Raw genomic sequence first — 20,606 nt, forward strand, 5'->3', positions numbered from 1 at the left:
GCCATTTTCACATAGAAAATCATTAAGCATTTTGTTCCAATTTCATCCCAACTACTTCAGGCCATACATACGCTGTCCTTCTATCAAGGTTGCAGACTCATTTCTCACCCTTCTTTGATTTAACTTCAAAACCCTCAAGATGTTCCATGTACACTTCATAATCAATAGGAGTACGCAGATATGCAGTTTTAACATACAGTGCAATTGTGAGCCATGCTGCACTGAAAGCTGCATCAGACTGCGCACAGATGTCATAGTAGCAGTTGGGGAAAATGTTTCATTATAATCAACCCCTGCAACTTGACTAGTATAACCCTTTGCTACATACCTAGCTTTGTATGTTTTTGTGTCATCAGGATTTTCTTTGACAGACTCATATTTAATTTTCCCATAAGGGGCAACATCAGCACTAAATTTCTTTAGCTCTGACTATGTGTGGCTTTCAAAAAATACACAAAAGCTGCAGCTGAATAATCATCAGTAAATGCCAATAAGAACCTGAACCCATCCTTTGCTGCTGGTTCTATAGGGCCAGCCAGATCTGTATGTACTAGTGCAAGTGGTGCAGTTGCCCTTTGACAGAGCTCTCTGTTCCTGCTCTGAGCAAATTTCCCTAGCATAGAGAATTCATATTTCAAGTTAAACTTATCAGTTTTACCTTTAATCTTCATTCCCTCTGTGACACTTTCCAACTTGACCCGAAATTATGTGCTACGATTGTAAATTGTAACACCCAAGATATCCATTGTCATCATTACTCGCCTCTGTAGGCTCATCAGTTTTTGAATAATATAGCCAGTCACGCACTTGAATCTCAAATGTCAAACCATCTTTATGGATGAGCTTGTTCTGTCCCTCCTTAAAGATGACAGTCGCTACTCGGGTGGTCGCTGCCTTGATGGAAAGAATGTCCTGGGGATATGATGGGACATATAATGGCCCCATCAACATGGGATCCACTGCGCATCCTCCTCTGTCAATCAGACGAACCTTGGCTGCACCCCTCTTCAGTGCAATGCCGCTGGTCCCACCTCAGGACAATCTATTGCTTTATGGCAGAGGTTTTCAACTGGTTTTGTCCAAGTTTTAACCACCATTCTAACCAAGAAGCAACGTGGGGACTGCTGCTTTGGCGGAATATTATCTTATTTTGCACCGAAAGAGGATAGACCTATACAGGCTATTTATTTGCATCTGTATGTCTATTTTGGGAATCTCAGCTACATTTGACAAAATTTTGGGGTTTCACAAAATTAGCTGCAAATCAAATCAAGTTTAAAGATTAAATCTATTATATTTTTGAAAATGTAACAATTATTTTCGATTTCCAATTTCGCGGACCACATGTAATACCGCCACGGACCACTAGAGTGCAATCCCTGCTTTATGGCCCTTCCAGTCTTGCATCCCCACCAGATCTTTCTCTCACTCTCATGACGCTGTCCTCCCCTGTGGATACAGTCCTGAACTTTTGGGTGCTCTCATAGCCCCGCAGCTTTTTCTTGAACCCAGCAAAGGTCAATTTTTCAGCACTCTGGGACACATGAATGGAAAATGTCTTAAAAACATCTGTTAAAATATAATCTGAGACACGCTGATTGACTGCCTTTTGGAGGGAGGTCCGTTCAGCATACATATTTATCACACAAGGCTTCCCCTTGCTTAAGAGACAAGCTCTTGTCGTCCAACAGCTGGATTAACTGTCCATACACCTTTTCATTTCTCTCGGCACAATAGACACTCCCTACCAACAGGTGGCGGAGATGTACCGTTTCCTCGTTTGACAACTGCCAAATAAAATAGAGGAAGAAGAACGGCCAGACGGTAAGTAGCAGCGAAAAAGGACACGTTTAGCGAGTTTGTTCGTTGTGCTCTTTGGTTTCCGGACAAGTCCGTTGTGTTTTATTCGTGGTGTGTTCATACATATTTTGATCAGCGTGCTGCTAAGTTAACGAGCTGCCGCTTGTTAGGTTGTCAGCTTTCAAAGCTACATCATTTGAATGAACACACCCGCGAGGCTGACCGCGTCCTCGGCTCATTTTCTTCGCTCTCCTCGTTTGTGTTGCTCTGGTGCCTTTACAAGCCGGCCGGCCAAATAGACGTAGTTTAGAATACTTGGCTCACAAAAGCAACGACATTTCTTGATCGCTAACAACGCTACGTCGGCGTTGAATGAGCAGACGACCGCGAGGCCAACGGGATCCTCGGGGCTTCCTGCGGAGGCTAAACCGATTCTCGTTGACGAGACACCCGCTGTCTTTGCCCGTTACCTTTGGCAGCTGGAGCTTCGGGAAGTCAAAGGTGCCTTTTCCACCTGCTTCTGTTGTTGACTAAGTTAAGGCACACTGTTGAGACCAAGTGCAAGCCTAATTGTAAGCCTTTGTTCTATTCTTCAGTCCCTTGGGAACTATGGAGGCTCCTCCAGTCACCGTGATGCCCGTGACCGGCGGCACCATCAACATGATGGAGTATCTTTTACAAGGTGAGCTTCATTCGCCGTCACAGGAAACAATAAGTAGAAGTATACGTACTTGGTGTAAGAAAATTGCACCGCGGAGAACCGAAATATAAAGTTTTAATTTTGTGTGAGCAATAATAAGCAAAAAGCAGATAGCAGTGATTAAAATGATTTCACATTTTGCTCTGGAAGTGAAGGCACTCGGTTTATCTGGCATATTAATTGCTTCACTACACGGGTGGTCCTCCTTTTGCAAAGGTCGTGCATAACCACAATAGTGCATACAACACAGTTGTAACCCAGCATTTAGTCCTCATCACCAACCTATGTGAATGTAATGCATAAGTCATAATATTTGAATGAAAATTTGTACAAGCCCCTAAAACAAAAACAATTGAATGGAAAAAGAGTATCCGAGGGGGGAAAAGAATAAAGAAAAGATGAGCATATGAAACATTTTTGACCAGCAGAGGACGACGTTCACAAGCGGCTCACATTTTAAGAGTGAAATAGAGCCATATCAATCTAATAGTTTAATCTTCTCCAGACAACCGAGAAACATCCATGTTGCGTAAAGGTTGTTGTCGCACACATTTCCACCATGTATGACTGAGTGAACGCGTGCACAGCCGATCGGTGCGATTGATTGCGAAGCCGGCGTGACCCCATCTCATCGCACCGTGTTGTCTATATGACTTCAGGAAGTGTGTTGGACCAGGCTCTGGAAAGCCTTTTGCATCGCCTGCGGGGACTTTGCGACAACGTGGAACCGTCCACCTTCACTGACCACGAGCTGGTTTACCTGCTGAAAGGCCAGCAGGGTAACCCTTTCATCCTGCGCGCTCGCCGCTCACTGTCCCAGCCGGCAGCGCCGTGGCACCTGCGCTACCTGGGCCAGCCGGAGGTGGGGGACAAGAGCCGCCACGCGCTGGTGCGCAACTGCGTGGACGTGGCCGCCTCTCACAGCTTGCCTGAGTTCCTCAACGAGATGGGCTTCCGCATGGACCACGAGTTTGTGGCCAACGGGCATGTTTTCCGCAAAGGCGCCATGAAAGTAGCGGTCAGCAAGCTATCACGAATCCTGGTGCCCGGCAACACGGACAACACGGAGCGCCTGTCGCTGTCTTACTTGGTGGAGCTGAGTGTGCTGGCGCCCGCCGGCCAGGACACGGTGTCAGAGGACATGCGCACTTTTGCCGAGCAGCTCAAACCTCTGGTTCACCTGGAGAAGATTGACCCCAGCAAACAGAGACATTGAAGCGCCTTGCCAGTTGACACCCACACGTGAAATCTGGTGTTTATTTTCCCCCTCTAAGCCACAGCAGCGCGCCTCGTGGTGGACAGGACAACATGTTGCTTCATTTTGGGAGCCTCTGCCTACCCACAACAAATGATGTATGCTTTGCTGCTGCCAAACATTTTACTCAAGTGGCTTTGCACATCAAAACAATTTTGGGCTCACAGTGTGAGCAGGAGTTCTCTAAACGGTGACAGTTTGGAGTTTCCCGACCCTTAAGTCAAGGCGCCCACTTTAAATAAATTAAAAAAAAAAAGACTGCAATCATGATCTCGGATCCACTTGCTTGGTGTGAAATGTGGCCAATGGTTGTCGCATCTTTAGAGATCTGCAAATAAACTACATTTCATGACCAACTTCTCTGGTGAGCCATGTGTTTGATTGAACATGCTTACATTAGTCTTGAAGTATAAAAGTGTTCCAGAGGTGCAGTTGCGTTGTTTAAAATTTGTCCCTCCACTCAAGGCCCAGGAACCCAATTCACGACCAGCCAGCTCACGCGGCACATGTACATGTTCGGCGACGGCGCTTGTGCGTGCCCCTTCTGCTCCACCAGGGGGCACTGTTGCTCCTCAATGCCACTTGCTTCCTAATTGCCCCGCTTGACTCACCACCACAGATCATCTACAGGAGCTTTGGTTGCCATGGAAATAATTAGCTGCGAGATCTGCTCCCCCGCCGCCACCCTCTAATTAGCTTTCTCAATTGCTTAATGATACATAGACCTGTGAAAGGCTTTCTTTCTCTTTCTCCTCCTCAACAAAAGCATTGATTTTCCCCTCCCCTCTTGCGCTCATTTCTACTGTTAACCCATTAGTGGCTCTTTGATGGCAACTTGAGCTGGGACTATTACACATGAAAGCTCCGCATCTGCCTCAGGTTCTTGCCACTTCACGCTGTGCTCCAAATTGGCCTCCCCGCCAGTGTGTCAACATTATGGCCAATCTGCAGCGCGGCGACTGAAGTAACTAATGCACATCCTGTCAGTTGACATCATAATGCGGCCAATAAGACATGAGTGCCTCTAATAATATCCGTCCGGGAAGATGCATTTGCGGTCGCCTGTCGGGAGGGAGCACTCGGCCCCGACGTCTGTCCGCACCAGTTGACCTACCTGCAAATCACAGGTGATGAGGGCAAATTCGCCGAGGTGGAAACGGTGCGCCTGCCGCTACACACACTCGTGCACACTCGCACACTGGCTTTCGACATCTAAGCGTATGCCATCACTGCCGGGCGCCAAAGTAGCTACTTGGGTCCAATCTAACGAGTTGCGATGTGAGGGCTTGCAACGGCGCCCTATCGAGCGGCTGAGGTATTCTCGAGAATAAAGACCTCTGGGTGGGTTGCGATGCGGTCGCTTCCGCATGACTCCAAAGTATGATCGCGGTGAAAATAAATGTACAGACGGCGAAGTTGAGCCGCTCTTACACAGGAATGGACCGAATGCAGATAACCAATATCACCGCAATTCAAAGCAAGTCTTGGCGGCTAACCCTCACGGATAAATTCCCCAAGTGGGCTTTGTCTCTCCTTCGGTTCTTCATCCGACAAAGGCCATCAAAACTAAAATGGAGCTGACCGAGCCACTTGAAGCTGCAATACGAGCGATGTCGTGAAATATTACCTGCATTCTCCAAGCAGATGCATGTCTTCTTTTTTCGCTAGGTAGCAGCGTCGCGCTGCCGGCACCAGTCAAGATTCTTCACTGGGTAAGTAATTTTGCTTTATTTGATTTTGCTGTGGGTCAAGCTGACTGAAACACTGTTTGTGATTGCGCAACTTATTTTTGCAAGCACACACTATGTCAGGGACGTGCACTCATAGGAGGCAGGTGAGGCAGTGCCTCACCTTGCCACCAGGGGCCGTAACGGGCTCAACATGGTTTCCTCAGCTGTCACCATAAGTTGTTAAAAAATGAATAATATAATAAAACATAATATAATATCTGTCCTCTGGTCTATGCTTTTAATGCAATTTTGGTGTGTTTCCTATACATTTGGATCATTTTCATAGTCAAAATAGCTGTACTTGTTCAAATAACAACGGGAGATGAGAATCATGGAGGCTGCGGCAGTGACAGGTAGTGCCTCTCAGGGCGTGCGTGTGAGAGTGTGCACCACTCACACACACACTGTAGTGAGCGCGTGCAAACGGCGCGTGCTTGCAGTTAGCGGGAAAAGGCGCGTGTCTTGAGGCAGCCAGTACCTGTGCCACAAAGATGGGCGATAGTGAGCCTGCGGCTAATTGTTCACGACTCGTTAATCACGACAGGAGTAAATGCGAGAGTAAATTAAGAAGAAAAAGAACAACAACAAAGTCATCGAGATCTTCGTCCAGAAGGACAGGAGAATGGACTTCATTTACAAGCAAAGGTAAGAATACTGCAGTGGTGTGTTTAAATGTACAGTGGTGTGTTTAAAATGTTATTAAATTTGATCAAGAATGGGATAACAACCATGTATGCTTGTAAATCTGACTTGTGAGTCAGGGCCTCAGCATCATACAGTACGTTTGTAAATCTGACTCTGAGTCAGTGCCTCACCAACCCTCACCGCACGTCACTGCACTACGTGGAACCTCAAAACTTGATAGAGTGACAGTTTTGCCGTGACGTTTCCCAGCAAGCCAGGGGATCGAAGTGCCCCGTTTCAGTTTGGACTGAATTCCAAATTAAAGACGCAGACGTACGGCCAGGAGCAGCGAGGCCTCGCCGGGCTAATCGGTGTCTTGGCATCGGGCCCGCTCACCTATTGTGGATGCAGCCGAGCGCTGACATGCACAAGTGCGGCCTTCGACTCCCTGCCGGAGGCGATACGCGCCGCGTGTTGATATTCAGAAGGCGGAGCACTCGTTGATGTTTAAGATCGTGCGTGTTTGCCGTTGAGATGTGGGCAGCACCTCCAGAACCAGTGGGACAATCATATTGATAAGCTCATAGAATTCTTTTTAACATAGTGTGATTCATTTGAGTCGACGGACAGAAGTGTCCGCATGTTTCCGATATTTTGTAGGCACAATGCAGGCTTTAGTCAGAACATATCTGCATGTGGTTGATTTGGACTCTTCTTTTTTTAAATTTTTTTTAAAAATTTTATTCCTTGGGCATTTACCTATTAGATGTAATTAACTGGCTAAGGCAGATAGTGATAATGAATCACATTTTGTTAGACCCAAGAAAGTGGCAGACCTGCGTGCCCCTTTTTCTTTGCGTTCCATCGCCGTCTTAATTGAAACTTTTGGCAGCAGTTGTTGTCGCCGAGGCTAAATGTACCAAGTTGACGCGTCCAAGGCGGGATTGTGCTCGGGGCGGGAAGTCTTAAAGTTGGGCCACGAGGGGGGGGGGGGCACAATCACCTTGGAAGGAACGTTGCCAACTGTTGGCTTGGACGGGAGCCGTCCGTCTCCTTGCGGTGTCATTGGGAGCCCATATGCTTGCTTGCTGGAGAGGGTGGCTGGCGGATTGTGAGAAGAAGAAAGCACCATGGGAAAGAAAAGGTGGTGGGGGGATCGAGGGCTCCCAGACATGCATCAAAGTCCCTAGAGTGATCTTGTGGCTTCTTTCATTGCAATCCCACTGGGTAGGTTTGCAGATATTACGCAACATTGCGAGGCTGAGAGCGACCGCCAAAGTCAAAGAGAGCGGGGTGGGCTTTGCTTTTGGGGGGGCAGCAAAAACATGTCCCCGAGCGAGCCTTATATGCCAAAAGAATTCCACAGCCCCTTTTTCCAGGGTGCTAATTGACAGGCACAAAAGCTGCGCCCGGTCGCTTGCGGCCGGGCGAGGTGATTACTGCTGTGAGGAACGCGCTGTTCTGGGATCGGCTGCACGCAGCCAGCCACCAGCCTCGTGGAATGTCTGGTATGGGGACAATGTCATTAAAAAAAAAAAAAAGCCTCTCACATCTCAGTTGCTTGACTCTGACCAGATTTTTGGTGATTGTCACTCTTTCCCGCCTGACGCCTAAACTCAGGTGGAGGTGGAACGATCCAAAGTCCATGCCTGTTGTTGGTTACAACTTTCAGCATTTGTATGCTTGTGCTCGCTGTGTTGTGAAGGCTCATTGGCGCACACATGCACGCTTCTGATGTGGAGCCACACATCAACTCGGAATGCACTGCGGCGGCCCGGCCGCAACCGCTCCGCCCTCGCTCACAGCCTCTACCCTCCGGTTGCAGGTTCGAGTCCCAATGCTGCGGAGAGGCTCAGGCTCCAGAGCGTTGCAGAAGGTCCATTTCAGAAGACTTTCCAACTGGGTGAGTACTCATGAATACACAATGTCAGTTGGTTAAGATCATGCCAAGCCAGCCAACAAGTGGCACACAGAACCGGAACGCTGCGTTCACACTGGCCGCAAATTTAAGTGCGGATGCAAATGTGCAAACAGGCACAAATTCTTGACGGGTCACACAAAAGATGTTTTTGGGCAAAACCGAGATTTTACTTTTTCTTTGATTTGCTTAAGTTGCAAAATTTCATCTCAAGCCACAAATTGCCATTCAAGGAGCGACGAACTTGGCCTATCTGGTAAGTGTCTTGATGTTACTCCTCTGCTCGAGTTTTGTTAATTCTGCTTCGTTTGGCATCGGTAGATATTTTGCTTCTTCTTAATAGCTAGACTTTCTACTTGAGTTGTTGCATCTTCATTTATGTAAAATTGCTACTTTTTCTGCATGACATTGACACATTTCAAGTTACAATTTTATTTTAGCCAGGCCATGTTTGACACCATGTAGCAAAAATGTCACCACAGGTCCAAATATGTATGTATGGTAGCTCCTGTACATTTTTAGTTTGTTCTCATCATATGCAGCTAAAATATGATCATCGGAAGGATTGTTTACACTTTTTCCTTCTTCTCTCTCAGGACTATTTCACTGTGACCCCCCCAAATGCCTGCCTTATGGGCCAATTGGACTGATGCACCTGTGGTGGCCAGGCTGGCGGAGGATAAGATTGAGGTGAGGGGAGGGGGGAAGCCCCTCGATCAACCAGATCCAGAGCCTGCCAATATTGCGTTGCCGGTGGATTTCTCAAGTGTTTTATTTTCACTCTTGCGTCGCGGACATTTCATTTGGTACAAGAGCCCATTTCACCTCACTTCCTCTGGATTAAAAATCTAGGGTTACCTAATCTCTTAATCGGAGCTAAATCTGTCTAATCGCCATAGAAAATTACACTCACTGGAGTATAGCCGCCAAATAATGAGCTGAGGTGAAACCTGCGCGCTCTCCGGTCCCCCGTGGAGGACATTTGGACGCCTCACACTCAGCCTGGACACACGCATGCAGTCACGCACATGCAGGCGCAAATCCCCTCACAGCACTGGAGTACACCCCCCCCCACCCCCCTCCACCCTTGCTCGTGCATGCATGAGTGCAATTGTGCACAAATTCCACCTCCCATGTATTTTTTTCCTCCCTAAATCACGGTTGGGCGTGGAATCTGGCACACACAAAGCGAGGCTGCGCCAGAACGAACACTCACTCGATCACCAGTCTGTTTTTTTCTTTTGGGATTGAAGGATTGTGGAGCCTCAAATTAAAGCAGGAGAGGGAAGGAAGGAGGGGAGAGTTTGGGGTCTCAATGCGATCACGATGGGGAGTGTATTGATTTGCTGAGCGCACTCCACAATTGGCTGCATCTCATTGCCTCGCACTCCACGCGCGTAACACGCTCGCCTTCGCGGAGAACATGTGTGTCAGCTGAGCCGGAGGAGAGCGTCTCATTGACATTTTTTCCTCTTTTGTTTAAAAAAATAGAGCAGACAAGTGGACGCCTATTTTTCTTTTTTTTTTTTTTGGGAGGTTGTTGTTGCTTCGTCACGCCTCTTTATTAGAATTGCAGACACTTGTGCGCCCGCCGCCGACTCGCTTCATCGGAAAGATTGAATAATTCACGCTACAATCACGCCTCGTCGCCCCCTCCCTCCCCCGGGTGATCCTTTCCTGCCTTTCTCCGTACCTTCCCGGTGTCTCCTCGGTGGATTTATCGACCGTTGAAGCTGCGCACGCATCTCGAATATCATCTGTTGCTGCCGCCGCCGTTACCGGAGGAGACGCAATCCCGGCATCCTCGGACGCGATGATCAAAAAGAACGTTTGATTGGATGTTTTCGGCTAAAATGGACGAAAAGGTGTTGTTACTTTTATTGCTGCTGCTGTCCTTACAGGCGATGCTGCGCCCGCTGCTGTGATTCGATTCATCATGATCCGTCTATGCCGCCGACCCCCCCTCCCTCATTGATCCACGCCGTAAGTTTAATAGCCGCCTGAGCATTTCGGCGTGAAGTGATCCAGCGAGGCAGCAAACACAGCAAACCCAACCAAAACGAGAACGTGGATGTATCGGCCGGCACCCCACGTCACGCCAGCCCCGCAGCTTTGATTTCTCCCACTCGGCACGCAAATGTTGATGATGGAGGACGACGAACTGGACGCTCATCAGGTTGATTCGGATTTCGAGCCACAAAGCCGGCCTCGCTCGTGCACCTGGCCGCTGCCATGCCCGGAGGATTTCCCCGAGGTCAGCGGGGGTCTCCCGCTGGCTGCCGGCATCAAGGTGGAGCCCGAGGACGTGCCGGCTTGCCGAGCCGGGCTGCTGCTGGCGGGCGGCGCGCCGGCTGAGCTCAAGCATCCGGCCGGCGCCCCGGCACCGGCCGGCGCCACGCACCCGTGCCTGGACGCCAGCGGACCGCTGCGCAAAGCCAAGTCGTCGCGGCGGAACGCCTGGGGGAACCAGTCGTACGCGGACCTCATCACCCGCGCCATTGAGAGCACCCCGGAGAAGAGGCTGACGCTGTCGCAGATCTACGACTGGATGGTCCGCTACGTGCCCTATTTCAAGGATAAAGGCGACAGCAACAGCTCGGCCGGATGGAAGGTAAGCCGCTGCCGCCGCCGCCGCCGCCGCCGCCGCCGCCGCCTCGCTCGCGCACTCGGAGTACAAGCACGCACTCTATCCGCCGAGCCTTTGTTACACTTCCGCCAAGCAAGCAACGTGGACAAACGCATGTACGAATGGAGCTTCGCGCATGGGCTACACCACGCGTGAGCTCGTCCCGGTTCATTAAGGCCGCCAATCACTCGAATAGATCGTCGATGGCCGATTGACTTGAGCGGAGAGCGTGCGTATAACGATCTTGGCAGCCTCTAGTCGTAGTAGAGCACGGAACATCCTCCTTTTTACGGTCTGCCTGTCACTTTGGCTAGAAAAAGTCCATTAGTGCACCCCACGTGATTTAGCCTGATTTGTCCATTTGACACTTGTGAATTGACGAAATAGATAGAAAAGTCCAAAGATTTTTTCAGTTGCGTTGCACTTTGAGATAGCAGGGCTCAAAATCCTCAAAAAACACACTTATGGATGGGTGCTGATTGTCAGACAGTAGGTGTGCGTTTTTGTACCCTGATTTAAAAGCTACATAAATTGAGTCAACATCCAGGACCAAAAATGTGTCTTAAGAATCCAAGTTTCCTAAAGTGAGGGTAGCAAAATACTTGAGTTAGCACACACCTGTCACCATTTCGACTTTGCCTGTATTGTGCCAGCTGACTGACTGACGTCTCGACGTCTCTTCGATACGAATCAACTCATGACTGTCTCGGTGTCGTCCCTTATGTTGCCACTTATTGGGTTCTTGGGGCCAAATAGCCTAAGAAGCAAGTGTGACTGTTTTCGGGCGAGCCGTTGTAGCCGCGGTCGTCGTATTTGTCAACTTCCCGTGTCCGACTTTTCGCCACATTTAGAGTAGACTGTAATTTTTGGTATACAAACGGTTACCTTGGTGTCCACTAATTAGTCCCAGGAGGTCCATTTGGTGCAGACTGTACCTGGAGGCTTTTAGAGTGTACATATCTTTGTGACGCACGTCAAGTTAATGGGAGCATTTCACATACCGCGCTTGGAGTGCGATTATGTTGGCCTCTCTAAGCGAATGAGAGTCGCCACTCGTAAGGGGGGGATCACCAGGTCAGCGTCCCACGGTGAGTAAATATTCCATATGGATGATGAGAAGTGAGTGCACTCTGTCTCGCTGGACAGAAGCTGACAATACTAATATAAAATCAAAGCCGTGCTCTCAGGTCCTGCGCTTCTCGTCGGATTTGCACGTGAATGGAGTCACCTTTCCATGGCAATGCGTGAGAAGGTACGTAGCCAAGGCCGCTCTGCGGGCACGCTGTCAAGGCTTTTGGGATTCCTGTCAAATACTTGACATGATATCTGGCTTTGTAGGATATCCTTGGCCACAAAGCGGGATTTAGCGCTGGCCGCCTCCTCTCTTCTCTAATCTCATTATTGAACATGTATTCATATGGCCCATTGCTAAATTTATCCCATGGAGCTGTCACGTTGGCCCAATACTACATCTTCTAGGCGTGTCGCGCCAACAGAAGAATAATACCGTGTCCATTCATTTTCTTTCTCCTCCCCCCTCCCTCAGAGAGGGATTTGCCTTTTTGACGAAACTTGCGGTGCGTTGCGTAACCGCTAAACTCAGTCACCGCTCCAGAGGCGAGACAACGCACAGCTGACTGACACTTTAATCCTTCCCCATTAAAGTGAACTGCGCTAAGGCACATCTCCAGGTGGACTCGGGTCGGTCCTACTACGCTGCAGCCAGCGGGTCGCTCCTTCAACCGCGCACGCAGGCCCGCCTCTCCAGCTTAAGTGACTTGCTATTTGAAGGCGGCGTTGGGCTATTCCAGTCCACGGTCCAGACAAGGGGCCCGCCGCAGGTCATGACGGGGGCGATTAGCTAAGGCGTTTAAAGCGCGCTGGCCTAATGCGCGAGCTGCCGTCCTGACTGACCCGCCCGGTGCGCGGTCGCATGCGGGTGATACAGGGTCCAAACAAACAGGAAGCGGAAATGCTTTCTCGTCTCCTTTGTGACGCAACCGGCCACATGGGCTCTTGAAGACATCTTTCGGAAATGTTAGCCCGGTGCCTGACGAAGGCCTGCTGGATAGGAAACTTCACATCATTGTTAAGTAAATCTTTGTGAAAGAGAAACCTGACATTCGGTCGGATTATATTTGATGATGATGTTTAAAAGCTGCCGTTAGCGTCGACAAGCTAATTGGAAGAAGTCCGTGTGCCATTGTGCTCTCCAATTTGAGCCTTTCATTCATATCAGGCAATTCCTTTTAGTGGCACTGCGAAGCAACATTAACAGGCAGCAAAACACCGGCTTCCGAATCAACAGACATTCTCTCCGTGATGTGGCGGGGGGGCAGCACGTAATTGTTGATAAGCTGCTGATGAAATAAAATGAAATGAAGCGCTCTCGCTTGGCCGTTTGCGTGGGAGGCCGCTCGTTTCCGACCCAAAACCAAGCAACCTCTCGAAGCCGGACTAAACCGGGCTCTTCTGGGAAAAATAATCCTCCGAGGCGTGAATTATTCCCGCCGTGCGTCACGGCGGAACAGAGGCGGGATCAGAGTGCTAGTCGGGGTCTACAACCTGGACACCGCCATTAAGCCGCTATAAATACCCAATGGCTTCTGACTTCTCGGAAGGCGACAGCATCCTCGGGTCACGACTTCCCAATTAACTCCTTCCAGGAGGGAGTTTAGGAAGCGGCGTGCACTTTTGAACCCTTCCTACACCTCCCGGCTGCACTCGTCACCACCGCAGGAGAGATTAATTGGCCCTTTATTGGCCGACGGCCCCAAGTTGAGCGGTAATCCGATCAGCTCTTGGCTCTGTGGCGAGTTTATTTCAGGAAACTCTTGGTATAACGACCACCGAGGTCCTCTACCTACTGGGCTCGGCCCCACAGATGTAAAATTTGTGATTGTGCCTCATTGCAGAGTGGCCGCCGCGTGCTTTGTGTTGGAATGCGGTGGAAGCATCTACAGGTGCATCTGGAATGCGTGGGAGAGGCGCTTGTCAGTTGCAGCCAAGCATCACGTCGCGCATCGCCTTTGTTGCCTCTTTTGTGGGGGCCGTCGCAGAGGGAGGGCCTGTCTCCTTCCATAGGCGCGTATGCCGCGCCAGCGCGATTGGCCTGACAGCGTGTCACTGCGGAGAACGTCGGAGCGTCGTTTTGCTTGCGACTCGCTCAACGCGAGCGGATGGATGGATCTTGGTGGGTGGGAGATGGCCTCGAGGTACGCGCAAGTTCATTAAGGCCTCGGCACTAATGTATATGTCGGCTGCTGCAGCATGCCGAATGATATCGCAACCTAGAAAGACACTCGCTCCCTCGCTCGCACACTTTCCGACCCTTCCGTTTATCCCGACACTTGGGAGTGGACCGGGGGATCGCGCAGCAGGTTGCCGACGCTGGCGAGCAGCTACTCACACTCGTTAGAATTTAGTTCTTGCAGTACAGTAAAAAGTGGCCTCGTTTCCTGAAAATTTGAGATCAACGCGTACGTACTTGACAGATGTCCACCGAGGGGCGCTCGCGCTTAACATTGACACAGTTTGACAAGCCCTTTAAGCAACTCATGTCTGGAGTGAATGTCCCAGGAGGAGTCCAAGAAGAAATGTTTTCCTCTTTTTCTGTGTGTGACTGTGTTGTACAATACCGCCTTCCGGTGGTTAAGGTGAGCACAGCATAAGGAGCAGCCCGATGAATTAAACGGCAACAGCAAATCATGATGCAGTCGGTCGTTCCAAGACCGTTTCCTCCCACTCGTATTTTATCCTAACCTTGGATTTGTCAGTGTGATGGGCGGCATTCTCGTAAATGTTGCCATCGCCTTCCTCCACCGAGTCACGCTACACTCATGGAATCTTCAAAAGTGGGCGGGGTGCCGCGGCTGTTGTGTCACTTTTGCTTTGTGGTTTGGGAAATTGTGACTTTTGAAAATGACACAGAAGACTTCAAATGTTACTGAAAACATCGCTTGCTCTTGAAAAGTGCTACAGAGGAGAGGAATATTTAATAATGTATTATAATAATATATATAATATTTAATAAAATGATTTTGATGTTGGTCAGCGACCTGCGATAGGTTGCAGTTTTGTCTTAGACGTTCCACCTGACATCGGACTGTGATCATAACAAGTGTGTTCATAATATGGTGAGATGTGTGCATAGATTGTATGCATGTGTGTGCGTGCGTGCGTGTGTGTGTGTGTGTGTGTGTGTGTGTGTGTGTGTGTGCGTGCGTGCTCTGCTATGCTACTCTTGGTGTGTCACTTGATGATTAGCTGGGAAGCCTGGAGAGACTGGAAACTATCCGAGACATCAGCTGATTCATATTTTATCCTCCGTCTTGGCTCAAGGGAGCCGAGTAATTTGCGAGTGCGACACACACGCACGCGCGCACGCACACCCAGAACAAGAGCATATGATGCATGTTGGGCAGATTTATGTTGAGGGATTATGAGCACCTTACGTCTGCCGTGGGCTCCGGCACTGCAAGCCAGGTTGAATTCAGGCAGTATATCGCTTTGAGTGGCGGGTCGGACGCCAAGACGCGGGATGCTGTCGCCTCCTTTGCCCCCCCCCCCAGCCTTCAGGCACTTCATTTCTCACTGAAAATGATGAATGTACATGCAAATGACCAAGTATGGGCGCGCATTCAAATACGCTAGACGGCAATCAGGGGGCGGCAGAATGAAAAACAATGCAGATTTGCCCACTTTGCAATTTCCTTCCATCCTTTTCCTCTGATTTGTCCTCTTTCATCACTGCCACCATCCATCCACCCATCCATCCATCCATCTGTCCGTCCGTGCATCCGTCAGATGCCTTCTTTGCGTCCGGGTAACGCACGCTTGTGGCCTCAGGATTGCGAGCTGGAAGAGCGCCTTAAGCAGAGCGCCTGCTCTTATCTGAGAGGAAATCTCATATCTCACATTATCTTGGAGATAATAGGATAACAATGGCGGATTTCCCCTCCGCTCCTCTCCCTTGAGCTGCCGGCCTGGGCTTTTGGAGCAGAACACAAGGGGATGAGAGCTTCAAGTTCACAATTGGCCAGGCTTGAACTCATTTAGACGTCGTTTGCAGCTGAGTGCAGCTTCATCCGTTCCAGCATTTCCTACCAAGCCTGTTAGCCGTGCCCGCTAGAAAAAAAAGCTAATCAGCTGCCGTGCTCAGTATATTTCTTAGTACATTTCATACGTTTGCTCAGGCCTATTTTATTTTATTTTTTAAACTCGGACGGCTCGCAGTTGGGCAGGGTTTTCCTAAAGTGAACGCCACGCCGGTTTCAATGCTTGGCTGGTAAAGTAATTGCACGTTTGGGAAGTGCGCCAGCAGAGTGGGCAACTCGTTGTGTCTGCAGAATCACGTGCGGATTGTGGAACACCGCCTTCCTGTCTCAAAGTCTTGTTCTAAATTGCAAATCTAAAGTAAAGGTCTTTTCAGCCATGGCTTCTTGAGACTTTTTATGGCACCTTGCACCGCCCACACGCGAGGACGAAAATGGCGACGTCTGGCCGTTCAATCGAGTGGTGGCAATAAGATCAAATCTGGACGAGTAGTTTGTTTTTGAATGACCCCTGAAGATGGACAAAATAACTTTTAAATGTTCACTAAAAAGAACAGCATGGCTTCTTGGGACATTTTTGTGGGTCTGCTCATGATCGATTCTGCCCTACCGAATTTCGCGCTCCTCAGACAAACAGGCTTCGGGCACTCAATTAAAAAGAAAAAATAGCCAGCAAATTTTTAGTGGCCACACTCACAAAATGGAAAGTTTCACTCTGCAGAACATGCTTGATTTGGCGAGTTTTCGAGTCAGGGAAAAGCCTCCAAATGGCAATAACGGTGCCCTTTGTTTCCATGTTGTGCACGTCTTCCGGGATGTTGTGTGGCTTCAAATGTTTTGCAGCGGGACGCTTTTGCTTCAAACACAAACTGGACCCGCCCATGGAAGAACACTGCGTTCTTGGGAGGGGCCAAGACGCTCTCTCTTGCTGTCTGGCACGTTTTGAAAGATGATTCTTACTTATTTATTTCACTTTTTGGGGGTGGGGCAGGTGCAAAAGCCCTTGGCGCCCAGACGAGGCGCTGTGTTGCCGCGTGTAAATGTTTGATGTCACGGACGTTTGATGGTCGGGTCGAGGCCCCGAGTGTTACGCCACCGCTTGGATGTTTCCAGGAAAGGCGTTATGAAATTGGGGCGCGGGGGGGGGACAGACAGTCGAGGGGGTTGTGAGTCACGCCAGTGCCACTAGATGCACTTGGGGGGGCTTCCATTCACCGCACATACCGCACACATCCCAATAAAATGGGAATAAACATCCCCCCGTCGCCGTAGTGATATCCTCCAGCAGCAGCAAAAATAGGACAGCGTTTGTTTGTCTGTGCGGTTCGCTGTGGCCCACCAGCCCCTGCCACACATTCCAAACAATTGGCAAAGGACTATTTTAGGAAGCACAGGCATAAAACACCCAAAATTGCCTTCATGTCAGCGCAGGTGCTCTTTACAGGAAGTGTTGTGAGAAGCCGTTCGAGTTGAAAAGGAACAAATGGAACTCACACGACTTTAGTAGGAAATCTTAAAAAATAGAACTTCCCTTCACAAACACACTGGACATGTGAAACTTCTCGACTCAGCAAACCAAAAGACATTCAAGTACTTCTTTATTTACGCGAGGTAATTTTTGTTTGCGTGAGGCTTTCAATGAAACCGACTGAGCGTCCGGCACGAAAAAGTACGTTAGAGTCAACACGTGTGTTACTCTGGCATTGTTGTGCGTTTGTGTGCCTGCCGTCTTTCCGTGTGAGTGTTTGGGGGCGAGGGGGTGGGTTTGATGGGCTCAGTGGGAGCCCGGGTCCCGGGGGAGCAGCTCTCGTTAATAATTCAGACGAGGCTCATTATCAAGGCAGCACAGATTTCTCCCTGATTCCGCCTTAATTGCGGACTTGCTGGAGCTGGAGCTGCAGTCACGCTGGCTCCTTCTCCTCCACCACCCCCACAGGGCCCGTTGTAACCCCGCTCGCTTCTGCCTCATCTCCGGCAACGGAACGCCGTGGCCCCAGGCGAGCTTACGTCTTATTAGCGTATGCCGTAATAGCCCAACATGCTATTTTGATTTGTACTTAAAGATGTCTTCTATATTTTTGACGAGTGCTGTGGAATGACTTCTTTAGTTGGCCCGCAAGGATTTGCCCGCTTGCCTTCTTTTTCCACGCTTCACATAGTTAGGATTCGCCAGGATGCAGATCTTCAAGGGGGAGCGGGGATTTGAGTGGCCTTTCACCGGGAAGATTTGCTTCCATTATGTTGAGACACTAGTGCATGGGCGGAATGAATGAAGCCGTTTTGATTGGCAATGATTCATGTGACCACTCCCACAACGACGCAGCCTTATCTTTCTGAGATCTGACGCCCGAAATTAGCAACATTCGCCGCGCAGGATTTACATTGGTCACTCAAATAGAACCCACGGAATCCGGTTTTGCAGGTTTTGCAGGTTTTGCAAAACTGTGCCAAAAAACAACAAATTTGCCACCAGAAAGTGATAATGATGAATCTTTTGAAGAAATTGTAATTCTCTGCACGATCTGGATTTTGCAATGCGTGGCACGTTACAATTGAGGCATCATTTGTTGATGCAGTCAATCCATTTGAAGTGTTGGTCACGTGATGCCGGTTGATGGCACACGACACAAGGCACTAATATCTTTTCCTTTGCTTTGTGAAAGATTGTAATGGCGAGTTTATCCTTGAAATAGCCCATCGCGCATTATCATACTGATGACACGATGTAAAACGCGCCTCAGTGATTGATGTGGGCCTGCAATAATACTCCACTTGAAGCCTATCTATAGGATTATGAAATGTGGCTTGTCTTCATAATTTACTCTGACTGATGCCCCCTCCCCCGTGGAGAGCGGGCGGGCCATAATGGGCCTGATCTTGTCATACATGTGTATGAATATTTCAATGTAACAAGATGGCTGCGCCGTTAGATAAACAACACAGATGCGTCCTCGCCGCAAGATGAAGCGCGCCCCGAGCCCGATTGCTCTCCCGGACAGAAAACGCTTCTGTCACAAATCACGGCGCCCATTTCCTGATTCACTCCCCCCCCACCCCCCCACCCCCCACCCCCCCACCCTCCTGTATGCACGGGATGGATGGCCGCCCGCCCATCAGCACGTGTGTTTACGCGGTGTGTTGTCGCAGCCGTGCCTGAGGAAGGCGATGATGCATGCCGAGCTTAACGGCGTCCGTCTTTGAACCTTTCCTCCATGCACCCCCCATCCCACCCACCCTCTTTGCCTGTCCATCAAGGACCTGTCAGGAGCGGAAAGGGGCTTGCGGTCGAAGATGTTGTCCATCAGTTTACCTGAACTCCAAAGTGACGGGAGGAGGGGACGGGTGTGGGGTGAGGAGGTGTGTAGCGGGTGGGGGGGGAGGCGGGGGCGCTGCATCACAAAGGGAAATGTTGTTAGCAATGACTGATTGCAGCAGGTTGATGGAAAAAGGAGGAGCAGCAAGAGTTATGTGCAGAAGGGATGCTTGTTATGCTAATGCTCGGCAAGCGCGGCTGACGGATGGAGCTGAGGTCACCTCGGGTAGCGGCTGCCTAGCAGCGCCCCGCTGAGAGCGCTAATGTCAGCTTTACCTGAGCCCAAAACAGGGAGCTGACCTTGGAAAGAAATCACTTTGCCTTTTGTACGGCCAAAGACATCCGTTCGGGTCTCATGATGGGTTTCATTGAAAACAACAAAAGGCCGTAATACGTGGTGGAAACAAAACATCCCTCTTGCTAGGCTTGGGCTAAAAGACTGCTTCCGATTGGTCAGAATTGCTTGAAATTCATGCATCAGCTCCCAAGTACAGGAGGCCCCTGTTGTGTCTCTGCTCTGGCAGCCATAGTCTCCATTTTGCTGCTGCAGCCCGTTTTCTTGCCACCCTCGGTCTCTTCTCGGATACATTTAGTCTTTCTGCCAAGAATGAAACGTTTTCTTCTGACTAACGTGTTCATTGAGTATGGCCTGGTTTTGGAAGAGCCCAGGCGGAATTTTTTACTAGCCTCAAGTGTCAGCTGTTGAAGACCTCGTTGCCACATGAGCGTGTAGACGTGTATCTACTGAACCCAATTGTACTGCTTGGTGTAAGCTGCCTTTTTTTTTTCTGGCATCCTTTTTTTTCTGGCATATTTCGGCCAATCTGGCCCAGGATTTGGCCTGTGAAGGCTACGGTCAAGGCGGGGGCGAGGGGGGGGGTGGGGGGGGCTTATGTGTGTGGGGGCAAATGCTTTCCAATTGGATTTGTATGTCATTGGCGTTAATCTGGGTCAGGACCGGGTCCGGTGTTTAGTATGCTGAGCGTGCCCGCCTGCCGCCGAGGCTGCTCATCGCCTGGAATGAACTCGACTCGTCTGGCTGGCTGGCTCTGTTTTGACTCTCCTTCTCTCTAAAAGCTGCCCTTTTTTATCTCTCTCTCTCTCGCTCTCCCTTCTTCCTCTTTCCTTCCCCTCGCCTGCAGCCCTTCTCCCTCCCTGTCTCTGTTCTTGCCTTTTCTTTCTTGCTTTCTTTTTTCCTTTCTTTATTTATACCTCCTTTCCACACCCCGGGGTTTTCTCAGCCGATCCCCTTCTCGCGCACTTTTTCTTCGGCTCGCTCTTTGCTGCTGTCAATCACTGGCGGGCCTCCCTCCTCTTCCTCCTCTTCCTCCTCTTCTCTCCTCACTTGTTCCGTTAAGGCACTCACACTCCTCCCCACAAAGTAGCCTTTTTATCGCTCATTTCCCTCGTTCCTCGCTCATTTCTCCTGCTGCTTTCATGTGCGTTTGAAATCCCCTTTTCATCTGTGGCGCTTGCTCTTGCCAGCTCTCTCACTCTCTTCCTCCTCCTCTCCCTCTCCTCACCCTTCCCTCACACACACACAGGCTCACTCACTCATTCTTTTCCCATCTTCCAAACTAAAGTGA

General features: G+C 49.8%; 2 protein-coding genes across 3 annotated transcripts in view; both read left to right on the forward strand.

Moving 5' to 3' along the window:
* Positions 1-1,757: 1,757 nt before the first annotated feature.
* med18 (mediator of RNA polymerase II transcription, subunit 18 homolog (yeast)) lies at positions 1,758-4,111 on the forward strand. Of its 2 annotated transcripts, none has more exons than XM_088388174.1 (3): positions 1,758-1,824; positions 2,397-2,482; positions 3,160-4,111. In XM_088388174.1, exons 2-3 carry the CDS (start codon positions 2,410-2,412, stop codon positions 3,714-3,716), a joined length of 630 nt encoding a protein of 209 aa, XP_088244300.1. In that variant the 5' UTR covers positions 1,758-1,824; positions 2,397-2,409; the 3' UTR covers positions 3,717-4,111. The 2 variants fall into 2 exon arrangements, with proteins under 2 accessions (XP_088244300.1, XP_088244299.1); XM_088388173.1 differs by lacking the exon at positions 1,758-1,824 and adding an exon at positions 1,831-2,301.
* A 5,082-nt stretch (positions 4,112-9,193) lies between these two features.
* Positions 9,194-20,606, forward strand: part of LOC148392535 (forkhead box protein O6-like) — a 33,800-nt gene continuing 22,387 nt past the window's right edge. Inside the window, exon 1 of the mRNA XM_088387458.1 lies at positions 9,194-10,638. Within this exon, the coding sequence (XP_088243584.1) occupies positions 10,165-10,638 (474 nt within the window). The 5' untranslated portion in view covers positions 9,194-10,164. The remainder of the gene's footprint in view (positions 10,639-20,606) is intronic.

This window comes from Syngnathus floridae, chromosome 10 (assembly GCF_059516105.1).
Source record: "Syngnathus floridae isolate MCC-2025c chromosome 10, RoL_Sflo_1.0, whole genome shotgun sequence".
Lineage (NCBI taxonomy): Eukaryota > Metazoa > Chordata > Actinopteri > Syngnathiformes > Syngnathidae > Syngnathus > Syngnathus floridae.